At 45.0% G+C, this 12,240-nt stretch overlaps 3 protein-coding genes across 3 annotated transcripts; 1 reads left to right on the top strand and 2 right to left on the bottom strand.

Moving 5' to 3' along the window:
• Positions 1–2,599: 2,599 nt before the first annotated feature.
• On the bottom strand, positions 2,600–3,828 carry AOL_s00043g774 (uncharacterized protein; the record flags this gene model as incomplete). Its single annotated transcript, XM_011121260.1, has 2 exons — positions 2,600–3,748; positions 3,826–3,828. The coding sequence occupies 2 exons, from the start codon at positions 3,826–3,828 to the stop codon at positions 2,600–2,602; spliced, it is 1,152 nt and encodes a 383-aa protein (XP_011119562.1).
• A 3,927-nt stretch (positions 3,829–7,755) lies between these two features.
• On the top strand, positions 7,756–8,347 carry AOL_s00043g773 (uncharacterized protein; the record flags this gene model as incomplete). Its single annotated transcript, XM_011121259.1, has 3 exons — positions 7,756–7,796; positions 7,927–8,128; positions 8,219–8,347. 3 exons carry the CDS (start codon positions 7,756–7,758, stop codon positions 8,345–8,347), a joined length of 372 nt encoding a protein of 123 aa, XP_011119561.1.
• Positions 8,348–8,756: 409 nt separating this feature from the next.
• On the bottom strand, positions 8,757–11,922 carry AOL_s00043g772 (uncharacterized protein; the record flags this gene model as incomplete). Its single annotated transcript, XM_011121258.1, has 3 exons — positions 8,757–8,915; positions 8,972–11,756; positions 11,825–11,922. The coding sequence occupies 3 exons, from the start codon at positions 11,920–11,922 to the stop codon at positions 8,757–8,759; spliced, it is 3,042 nt and encodes a 1,013-aa protein (XP_011119560.1).
• Positions 11,923–12,240: the final 318 nt, after the last annotated feature.

The following is a 12,240-nucleotide window of genomic DNA, read 5'->3' as shown; positions in this document are numbered from 1 at the left end:
CATACTATATATTATCTTTAGGTATCTTGAGAGTTGTAAGCCTTGAAAGGAACATCAGTTTGGACCAGTAGCGAGTAACTGGGCCCTGATAATATAGCCAAGGCTATGGTGCTCATGCCAGACCTAGGCTGGTCTCGCTTCCAGACTTTCCAAGTGGAGAACGTCTAACACCAACATAACCGCGCACTGCGCACGAGTCTCGAAAATGGTATCTGAATCAAATCCCAGTAGACTATCTCAATCTCTCGAGCGCGAGGTAACTACACAGCCCCCCAACTTCCCTAATTCGAGTGAAATTCCGATGGGAATTTTGCGCTAACTAGTTGTTGAGTTTTTCTCGATAAACTCGGTGCGTCTGGCTTTGAGACTACCCACTTACCAAGTATACTAGTAGCTAGTAACTAGGATGATTTTGTAGAGACAAAGTCTAGCAGTTTATTCGCAGTATCGTAACGAAATGATGCCCCTAAGCCTAGCTACCAACCAACTGACCCTAGGCACCAAGTTGACGTCATGTATACATAAGTGTATGTACTAAGAAGGAAGTCATATGTTGTAAAATGTTGGTAAGGGTCACTATAGTTAGCATACTCGAGTCAACCTCAAGTCAGAATTGACCTGACCACACTAGTCAGGTTTATGCCACTAATATACCGTCGATGCGAGAAGTTGGAATTGTTGTATGTTGTCGGAAACGGTTGCGGCACGTACCGCAGTTGGAACAATCTAATGTTCTTTTGCGTATGTAGATATAAAGACATCGAACATCACAACTACCATGTTGTCTCAAACTAGAACGGGATGATCTATAGACCGAATACGAATGCACAGCATAAAAGATACTATAAATCTAGCGTGTATGCTGTCATACGCTTCAACCAACTTTTACTACGAACTTCTAGCTATATACTTACATGGGGTAATGGAAGGCGAACGGATTTTATTGGTCCGAATATGCGTTCTAAATTGGTCCGAATATGCGTTCTAAATTGGTCTTTTTTTATAAATATCTCTCATATAATGTGGCGATGCGAACTAGAACACACGGTTAGCATACTTATTCTGTGCGACGAAAAATCCCTACATATCAAAACCATCCTCTTGCAGTCCTAGCTTAGACTCGGGACTGCAGCGCTGCCCCACTTCTATATTCCTTCCAAGAGTGTTACGTATTAGGTAATTATTGTCAAAGTTGTAGAAGAGCACCCCCAAACGTACACAAAACGTGCGTCAGAGCTTGCGTGGAAGCTGATCTGGGGAATATCTATCGCGTATAAAAATAAACAAATATATATATACTTATATATTGGCAGAACACGAAGACTTGAAGACGAACCTCCAACTAAACGATAACGAGCACTCTGATAAATCCATGTATGATGTGATTTGAAAAACTGTCCCTCGACGTTTCCTATAAACGGCATGTTATGGACTATCGATCACACTATATAACATCGATCACAACTAGTTAACTTAAGTACTTCTTCTTCTATGGCCAGCTAATCCGCCCCAAGAAAATTTAGAGTATTTCTTTGTTATTTATTTATCGATATCATTAAACCAAAATTATTCCAGATAGGTATATCTCGTTATTATACAAGTCTTTTTGTTCCCGTAAAATATTTATAAGTTCTGTAAGCCACCGTCCCCAAGATAAATAGAGGCAACCGGCAGCTTTCAAGAAAAAGAAACAAAACACCAAAAAAAAAAAAAAAATTCCAGAGGACTTTTCAAATGCGAAATGGAAAGATTTCCCAAATGAGTCCCCATCGCTCGCTGTCCATATGCCGTGAAAAAATTGGAGGGAAAATAGAGAACAACCATGACATGGAAGAATGATCATAAGTCAGATCGCACGTATTAGTAATCGTTAACGATAGTCGAGAATTGTAAGAAAGCAATGGGCCATAAAATAGAAACGAATCCGAAAAACGCCACCATCCTTGCAAAGTATATGCAGAGGTTTATGCAAAAGTGACAAAGGAAATGTATGTGTGGATGATCAATCCGTGGGTACCGCCTCGTGTTCAGATGTGAACGGAAGCGTAAGTAGAAACCGAAAACAAAAAGACCATTCAAAAAACCATAGCACTCTGAGCCATTCTCAAGAGCAAGCACAGGTTCTGAGAAACAGTTTTTCTTGGTGAACGGAAGAGGTACCTATTCGGTATTTTTTAAACCTCTGTTTAGTTCCCAATTGAAGACAGGATGAAAGGGGAAACAAGTATTATGAGTACGAGACTGGCGTGGAGCCAAACCCTTAGGCCTTTTAGGTTCTTCGAGGGAAAAAAAAGAAAAGGAAAAAAACCAATGCAATAAAGGCAAAATGACCGCCAATAGAGGGTATCGCAGAGGTGAAAAGGAATAAAAAAGAATAAGCCGAACCAATTCGCCGGAGACCGTGGACACAAAAAGAAAATGGAAAAGGAGGTGATAAAACAATAGAAGAATGGAAAGTTAATAAGGAAGAGTACCCAATGAGAAAGACTCCTTTTTCGGTGTAAGTTGGAGAGTCCACTCCAAGACAACGCTGATAATTTGTACGAGAATGGAAGAAAGGGATAGAATATGAATCGAAACATAACGCCGTAAAGGGCTTTTATAACCTTTTAAGACCCTTTGGCGCCTTTCCCTTTGCCATCATACCCTTTGAATAAACAACGCCTTTAGGAACCTTCTGCTGCGGCTGCTCCGGCTGCTGCTTCTGTTGTTGTTGTGGCTTTTCTACCGAATTCTTGAGGGTCTCTGGCCGATTGACTTCCATACTACGACGCTTTGCAGGAGGTGGTGACATAGTGCGGTCAACCTCTCCTCGAATATCGGTTTCCAAGCTTCCTTCTTCATTGGCTTCATCGAACGTGCGTTTCCCGAGTGGGCTAGACGAACGAGAACGGCGTGCATTCGATCGAACTGGCGAAGAAACAGGATCAACAGCTGCGTTCTCTTTGCCAGTTGTCGTGGTGCGAGCAGAATCGGTTGCCTCTTTTGCAGGCTTGGTAGCAGTTGGAGTAGGTGTATAAGGTGTAGCTTGAGGATTGCTATGCTCTTTCGTAGGTGTATGCAATACATTATTTGCATGAGGTGTACCCTCCTTGGAAGCAGGGGCGACGGCTGGTTGCTGTTCCTCCGAAGAGCTTTTGGTGGGCTTAGCAGCAGAAGCTGGCTTCCGGGACGATGATGCAGAAACATTCTTCTTATGTTTTGAAACTGGTGTGGTGGGTGCTGATCCCGAAGCTTTGCCTTCCTCGTCTGCTTTCTGACGCATGGTCTTAACTTTGGTCTTAAGATCAGCGGGAATGGATGCATAAATCTTGGTCATGAGCTTGGCTTGTCGCGCGAATGCCTTGAAATCTTCTTCGGCTAGAAGACCGGCTTCCGAGTTCAATGCACTCGAGGGATTCGGGTGGATGAGAAGACTTCGGATGACTTCGAGAACATCTCTGAGAGTCGTTGTGGGTGTCCAGCTGGTCTTGAGGGTGTCGACACAGACTTCGCCGGTCTTCTCGTCGACGTTTGGATGCCATATCTTGGTCTTGAAGTTAGCTGTCGGGGGTGTGTTCGGGTATGTGTCTGTGCATTTGATAGTGATACGGAAGGCCCCGGTGTCGTATGGAGTCCCTACGGGTCCTACAAGGATAGCGTGAAGAAGGACGAGGTCATCGTGAGCACCTTCGGGTAAGATGTAGTCCGGAGGTGGTGATTCCTCGATTGCAGCGTGTTCAGCCGCCAGACGGCGGAATTGCTTTGCCTATTACGTTATTATATATATGTTAGATATCGGGAGGTGGTAATCTATCGGCAACAAATATATGATTGGATGCATACCATTGTTGGTAGAAGGTTCTTTCGGAAGTCACGAGGGAAAAAGAACGGAAGTTCTTATATCAAAGATGGTAATGGTAATGGTAATGGTAATGGTAATTGTGGTGGTGGTAAAGGTGATAAAGGTAGAGGGATTGAAGGTGATGAGGTGGTAAGTGTGGCAGTGGCGTCTCAGGTGAGGTGGGTGCTTCTCATTGGCTTATTTAGCAGGTAGAAAGGATGTCGCATGGGGAAAGCAGATGCTTTCAGAAAGTGAGGCGAGTCCGGGTTCGAGTTGGGGTCCGAGTTGGGTTGAGTTGGTAACCGTGTATCTGCGGTGGTGGTGGGGAGATTGAGATATCGCGACGTCGATTGGGAGAATCAGGTTGGGAGGCAATTGCGATGAGATGGGGGGGAAGACGTCGGTTGCAGTGTTGGTTGTGGTGGTAGTGGAGGTGGCTGGGAGATGGCGATGGGATAATGACGACGGTAGTGATGGTGATAGTGATGGCGATGGTGTTGTTAACCAAGTCAGGTATCTCCCTCTTTCTATCTCTCTCTGACACTCTTCTATCAATATACAACCAACCCAAAGTAAGGAGGTACAGTAACTGGCGATGATGACCGATTGACTGATTGATTGATGGAACTGTCGCAGAATAAAATTGGCGAGATGGAGAAATATTAATATTCGCTTGCTGACTTGCCCAACTAGCCCCGAACAGCTTTAGTTTCCCACGGCTGGTACTTCGTTCATGTCATGTAAGTCTGTACCGAAGAGACAGCTTTTGTTTACATCTGGCGCACTGTTTTGTTGTTCCACCTCGATATTTTCCTATTCGGGAAATCAGATTGGAACTCTCAGCTGCATTAGCGTGTTCGAATTACCCACTTTACACGCCATTTCAAGAATCCAATCACATCGCCGGAAACGCGCTTTAGCCTGGACATTAATGTATCGGTTACCGCTTTGGGCGCCCTCATTCTCGTGTTCTCACTGGTAACTGCTACTACTGCTCGATATGCATCTGCCAGCGCATCCCAGCCCGTAGATTGTCTCCGGACCCATCGATGCATCCATCATGTGCTGCACACTGCACCATGACGAACAAAAACAATAACCGATACCTATCCCATCAAGGGGGCGGGCTATTAATATTTTTTTCGTTCGTCCCGTCTTTCTCTCTTTTCTGCGACGGCGACAGCTGCCGAAGACATACATACATAAAAGTACATGACTATCTTCTCGCTTCTCCTATCTCGAACATCCGTCGCTGCAGTGGAGGGGTAAATGAGGGAGGGGAATGTAAACATCCAATCTTGGGAATCCGCCGACCATGTTTTGATACGCCCATTCACACCCCTACCCCCGGCTTCCTGCAGATATTCTTCAGCTGGTATGGACGTATACATGTACCGTCTTCTACTGATTTAGTAACTTCTCTAGAACATACTTGGTGTTCGTCGACAGTCGAAACAAGGGCAAGTACAAGGTCACCCGAGGGAATGAACCGTCTACGAACTGCTCATCTGATCCTTTTTTCCCCTTCCCTTTCCCCAACGGTTTTGTTCTTGTATGACCACTTTTTTTCAACCATTTTTGATCAAGACTTCCACTTAAAAATCATATTTTAAATTTTATTTTATAATACCCTTTTTTGACAGAAAGGATGAAACATTTTACCCCTCCTCCCACCTCCCACTCTTCATTCGAAATTTAAAAAAGAAGCAGCGCGTTGTGGCAGCTTGGTGACAGCTTGGCCATAGCTCTTGTGTCCCGTCCAAACCACGGATCTTGGAAGCGGGGAAAACGAATAAACGAGTGAGAAAGCAAGAGCGGGAAATCGCCTGCAAAGAAAGAAAAACACGGCATTTCCTTGCATCGTAACACTGCATATTCCCAAACATTGAACACTTGCATCGCGGTATGCATTATCGGTTTATTTATTTTTCTTCCCTTTATTCTTTCCTCGCATGCTTCCCGGTCTGGGTACAAGACAACCTCGCTTAGAGGGGAAACAAAGGTATAAACTTCATGCGTCGCGGGTCCAAAATCGAGAACATTTTAGCCCTGTTGCACGTAAACAAAAAAGAAGAGGCGGGTTCGAAGTTTCGTAGGAAAAGGCTAACTACGGTAGGATCTGAGTAAATTAATTTATCTTAAATACGAGACTACAAAGTACATATCTACCGTATAACCTTGTCGAGGATCCATGCAATGCGATGCGTCGCACTCGGAACTGATGTCCCTCTTTGAGCATAAATCCGAAAGTCAAAATCCAAAATAAACAAGAAAATTTTGGCTACTTTGAGCGCTCTTTCCAGAGCAGTGTATATAATATTATATTTAATATTGATATTTTCGAGAATTATTTGTTTATTTTACGTAGATAAAGGATCAATGCATTACTCAGAATGGAATTTGGGCTATATCAGGTAATATAATTGCAAAAGCTATTGATCAATTGACTATGTGTCGAGTTTTCGTGAATACACACTGCTTACCATTTGATTTACGACACATTTCCAAATTGGGGATTTCCCTCGTTTCATAATGAAGTTAACGAGCCAAAGTTGCTGGTCGAGACTTTTGTTAAAAAGGTTTTCGACAATAGAGAGCTCTACTCGAGAATCTGAGCAGCGAATAGACCGTCTGAGTATGACAAGGCGATCAATACGCCCTTTGTATTCCCACCAAAACTTCCAACAAAACCAACACGTTTCTACCACTTCTACACTCACATGCATCTTGATATCAATTTGATTCCGATAGGTGCCCTAACTAAGTAGGCAAGTAGCAGGTATTCTGTTATCTAAAATCTACACAATGTTATCCACAGTAGCCCTATCACGCAGTTCGAATAAAATACATCAATGAGATGAACGTACTGTCATCCCAATTCCAGATCGAGGAAGATCAATAAACTTTACAGCCATGTGGCCTCGAGCCTCGCCTTTCCGACAATAACTAATATAACCCGAACTATAACCATGCATGACATCATAACCAGATCCATTGGCATTCAAAATCTCCCCTTTAGCCCTGCCGATCGTTTACACATAACCGATTCACCGACTTTAGTTTCACGAAACAACTGTATAAACCAATATCTCCCCGAAAATTCCCTCAGTAACAGTTGCTCGAGTAGTTAAATGTCTGTATTCGGCGTATCCGCATAATCGGCACATCTTATCCGCGCCTCACGACGGGACGCCCAAGAAAAAGATTCCCAGGAAAACATTAAAAACCTGCATTCCCTAGGGGTCCCTCTCACCAAGCAAAACATTATATATCCCAAGCCAAAGAAAAAGGAAAGCACAAACCAAAACGAAACAACAGCAAGCACCAAACGTAAAACGAAGCCGAAAATTGGGTGACAGGTGGTCTGCCGAATCGAGTAACATGCCTTCATTGGGTGGTTGCTTGCCGAATTCGGTGTCGGTTAGCCGGGGCAGAAAACAACGGACCTAACTACAACGCAACTTTTGTGGTGCTTGAGCTCTATATGCTGGCTATTGAACTTTTTTAGTATTTTAGTAGCATTGGCGTTGGTAAGGTTGTATAAAAGTCGTTTGTGGATGGTTGGAGGGTTATCTGGGCTGGTGATATTGTGAGCTTCTAGTGGTGGTCCAAGGATACCGAGATATCCGGCCTTTTGCATGGCAAGATCTCGACTCAGGCCACCAGATCTGCAGAGGATAGAACGGATAGAATCTAGATAATAATCCTCTGTGCAGTCCGGCTAGCTTTCATAACTGCGGGGTATATAAAAGAGAAGCCTTCCAGATTAGTTTCCATTTAGGAATTGATTTACTTCTTCTTGAAAAGCAATTTTGGATTTTTGCTGTAGTGTCAGGACTTCCCTTCATCATTCGGTCGTTCTCTTCGGTGTCAAAATCTGACCCGTTCACTCCTTTATATTCGGTCGTTGAAATACTGTTTTGCAAACGAAGATGCAGCTTTTGAAATTTATTACCCTTCTGGGATTGACTGGGTAGGTTAGTTTTCTATGTAATTCCTTCATAGACTCCAGTATGCTCATTCAATTTCATGGATTCTCAGCTCTAAAAGTATAGTATTAAGTCCTATGAAGTATATATACTAACCTACGTCTATAATCACAGAACGACACTTGCCGTCCCAAATGCCTTCCCAGAACCGCAACGTGGCCGCCAATGCACCACATACTCCACCATGACCCAAACAATCACCATAGCACCAATAGTTACAGTTCCAGTCGCAATCGTAGCGATCAAAAGAACGGTCAACTGCGGCAGCTGTGTATTGGAAGTGAGGACTAGGGTTATCAGAAGAACGGTCCAGCGTGTAAGTTATGCTCCACACTTTTAACCTCCTCAACTCTGAATATATAACTTAGAAATTTCGTTTGTTAATATTGGGAATTTAATGTATTAGGTACCCAATGGCCGTGCAGTCAGGACGGTTGTTCAACGTTCTACTGCGACGACTTATCAACCTGTTTGTCGGACTCCAGTGCCGGCACGTGCCAAAAGAAATAACGACGAGAATGAAGGTGATGATTAGTAGTGATGACTAGACTTTAAACTCCTCATTCGCGTCGATATTATGCATATGGTGGAAATCCGGAGAAGGACGGATTACTAGGTATCTGCTACCTAGAGGATTATTTCAAGGGTCTAGATGAGCTGAGAGTTTAGAGATAAACTCCAGGTGTTTTTAATACCTACGAAGCATTCAAACCTACTACTAACACTATGCTCGGTTAATGTCAATGTCAATGGGATCGAAATCAGTAACTTAGAATTAACTCCCATTTGTACCTATGATATTCCCATGCAATAATGAAACAGTCGTGCGAATGAGAGCTCAACAGTTCTACTGGGCTCATGAATTTTATAAATTTAAATGCAAACCCAATGCTAAACCGCGTCAATTCCAAGTCCGTTCAATCCCTAAATCTCCTAAAGAGAGCTCATACTTCGCCGTCGATTCTAGTAAAAACTGCCACTGCACCTTTGAACCGTGCGTTCTCATCAGGGTTCGCAACAGCCCAGTAGGGTATACCGACAACCAAATCGTCTTTACCATCACCATTGATATCTACTGAGGCCAATGCTGCTCCGAAGTGTGCCTATAGATAATCCGTTAGCAAGTTTCTAGAATCGTAAAGCAACTGTGTAAACATACCCCAGGTTCTGGTCCCATCAACTGCATCTGAACTTGAAACTCTCTGATCATCTCTTTCTTGCTTTTCTCTACAACAGGAGTTTGTACCGTAGGACCCCTATGCAACTTAACCTTTTTCTTCCAATTCCCTTCCCAGTTGGCAATAGCCCCTATATCGATCCACCAAACTGCACCCCTCTCTTTCTGCGCCCAGGGGCTGCCAACCCACAGTCCCTCGTCTCCATTATCTGCCCTCAGCACCATTCCAAACTTCTCAAACTTTTCGTCTTCCCAGCTTTTCACCCTGGCGACTAACACACCTTCTCCGTTTACGATTCTGTAGACCTGAACATGTCCCTTTTGTGCTACATCGTCATCAGGGACTCCGACAGCGACCCATTCCTTCCCAGCAGATGTAACTCCACTTTCTAAACCCCAGCCTCCAAATCCACCTTTACCCCCTTCTATCGAAAATTCATACGTAAACTGACCATCTTCGACTTCCCAACCCCAAAAGAATACCTTCCCTCTTCCCGGTGCGCCAACTCCTAGCAATCCAGCTTGCTTAACCCACACCAACGACTTCCCAAACCATTCATAGGTATTTTGCCCACACTCTTCTCCTCTCTTTTCCACACTTGGCAACTTAAGCCTCTGAATCGCTCCTTCTACAACACCATCGCATCCATTGAATACGCTCTCCACAATCTTCCCCATTTTGATAACGACAACTTCTCCTTCGGCAAGCTGAACTCCACAGCCTGGCCTATCGCCGTCTGCAAATGGCATGCCAATGATGACCTCTTCCTCTCCGTCGCCGTCAATATCAGCGGCTAAAACCACCGTGCCAAATTCTCGCTCACCAATCCTATCACCACCCGGTAGGTCTTCAAAAGCAAGCCGAAGAATTCGCTGCGGACCAAGGAACAGATCCAGATACCCAGAAGGAATAAATCCAATCCGAGGTGAAGAAGCATTAAAAATTTGGGGTCCTGGTGCAGTAACTACATTGAATACCCCAAGTTTTAACCTGACAGCCGTAGTCGCCGCCCCGAATCTCGCGTTCGGATGATTGGGTTCTTGAAAAGTAGTGTCGATATTCAACTTTGGCTTTTTGACCCCGTTCATGACTACGGTACCATTACCAATCTTGGTGGAGATGCCGCATACTCCATCGAGATTGAAGTTGCTGACCTTAATACCGACTCCGTCATTCCTGCCCGAAAATCGGACGAGTTTCTTGGCGAGGGCCTCAGCCCATATTCTCCCTTCATCGTCATAAACCGTCTTTACGTTCGTGACGTCCTTTAGGTCGATGCTATAAACCGCTCCACCGGCTACATAGTCCTGATCCTCGGTTTCAGAAAGCGCTGAAGCTGTGAGGTCTACCGATCCTTCCTGGGATTCTATCACTCCAAATCCCTTAAGAAGTTTACTTGTACCGTGAGACCCGATGCTCAAATACGACCCGAACTTTGAGAATGCTTTTGCGGTTGAGATGAATATCGGTTCTCCAAAGCTGCCTGGGAATGGTGACGGCGTAGGGAGCGGAATGTGGAACTTGTCCGATTTCGTAGTTGTAGCTGAGTCGTCATCGTCTCGATAATATGAATCGAATAAGGGATGTTGCTTTTCGTCAGACCGTCGAGATGGTGGAGGGCGCTCAAACCAAGGTAGGTTGTCAGGAACATATATTTCCACCGCACCTGACGGTAAATCGTCTTGGTAGATATTATCCTCGTATTTCTCCACCAATTTCTTGAATTCCTTATTGTTCCTGAGCAGATCCCCGTAGGACTCTCCGTGTCTTCCATATCCCACGAGGTCGTTATCTTTACCAGCGGGTGGATCTGGCGGCTCGATTTTACCTCCGTCCCTGGCTTTGATCAGCTGGAAAGTATCACACATACCCCACCCATCTCCAGCACCCTCAGCCCCACTAACCATCCACTCCGTCACATTCCTCCAACACCAAACCGCATTCGCAGCCATCTCATCCATCCCACCGAGATAATACTCATCAAAAAAGTCAACCATAGCCGGCGACTTCTCCGCATAAGCTTCATATAGTGCCCCGCTAGCAGACACAACCGCCTGAATAGCAGCAAGACCCCGAGCGATACAGAACGAAAAGGTAAACCGATTTACAGTAGTAATCCCCATACTCTCATATATCTCGAGAATATCGCTAGTAGGAACCCACCAAGTACTCGATACCCAGTTCTTAGCATGGGATTCGGGTGGTAGGTTATCCATTCTATTCGCAAGGATTACATCGCCGCCTGTATCGACGAGGGTATGTGCGTCGCTATAGGAGCCGGAGAAATCGAGACCAGCGACCATCCGGATGAAGCCATTGTACATTTTTAGTGAGTGCCATGTGGCATCTGAGGAGCCGTGTAAGGCGACTGCAAAAATGAACGATATAAGTTTGTTTTTATGTTCAAGGTCGTCACGGGTCATGGTAGTGCCGTTCGGCCAGAGTTTATTGGTGACGAGTTCGCCATTGCCGTCTGGTGGAGTCAGGGATGTTATTAGAACCGGACCATATTTTTTATGGAAGTGACGGATCGAGGCTGCGACGAAAGGTGGCCAATGAGCTGCTTCTGCAGGGGCGTCATTGGAGAAGCAGCCATAGCCCCAGTCGGGGAAGAATGCCCCGGCTTGCTGAGCGGCACGATTGGATGGGTCCGATAATATGTTGTTAATGTAGGCATGGTGGATGTAGTGTGGGGTATGGTTGCTTGTGTCTGTTGGGTAGATCGAGTAGAGATAGCGGGCACGACGGAGGATTTCGTTATGTGTCCTATCATACCATCGAGCCTGAGTTAGCAAGTCCCTCTTGAGAAATATGGTACAGATTAAGGTACATACAGAACTCCACAGGCAATTGACGAGCCCGTGAACAATAGAATCGAAAATGATAGATACGAGCATATCAGCGAAGATATGCGACTCGAATGGTGAGCCATAGTAGTGACTGCTGCCGATTCGCGACCAGAAGCGAAGCTATTCAAGCTAGCTCAGGTACCAGGGTCAACCTATAGCTAAGCTAAGCGGGACTGCGCAACATTCTTCCGAAAGAAATTAACGACTTGTGACTTCAAAAGGATCTGAATAGATACTGAGGTGGGAGGGAATGTAATGCTTACGTACCCTATATATAGAATCACGTTTCGACGGGCAGGCTCGCGCGGAGCTGGAGGTTCAGGGTTTTAGGCCAGGGGCATTTGCATTGGCCGCCAAATGCTGGAACTGTGACATCGGCCAAGGGACGGCTGACAAGCGAG

The sequence above is a fragment of the Orbilia oligospora genome (assembly GCF_000225545.1).
Source record: "Orbilia oligospora ATCC 24927 unplaced genomic scaffold scaffold00043, whole genome shotgun sequence".
NCBI classification, from domain to species: Eukaryota; Fungi; Ascomycota; class Orbiliomycetes; order Orbiliales; family Orbiliaceae; genus Orbilia; species Orbilia oligospora.
This window is presented reverse-complemented; position numbering and strand designations above follow the sequence as displayed.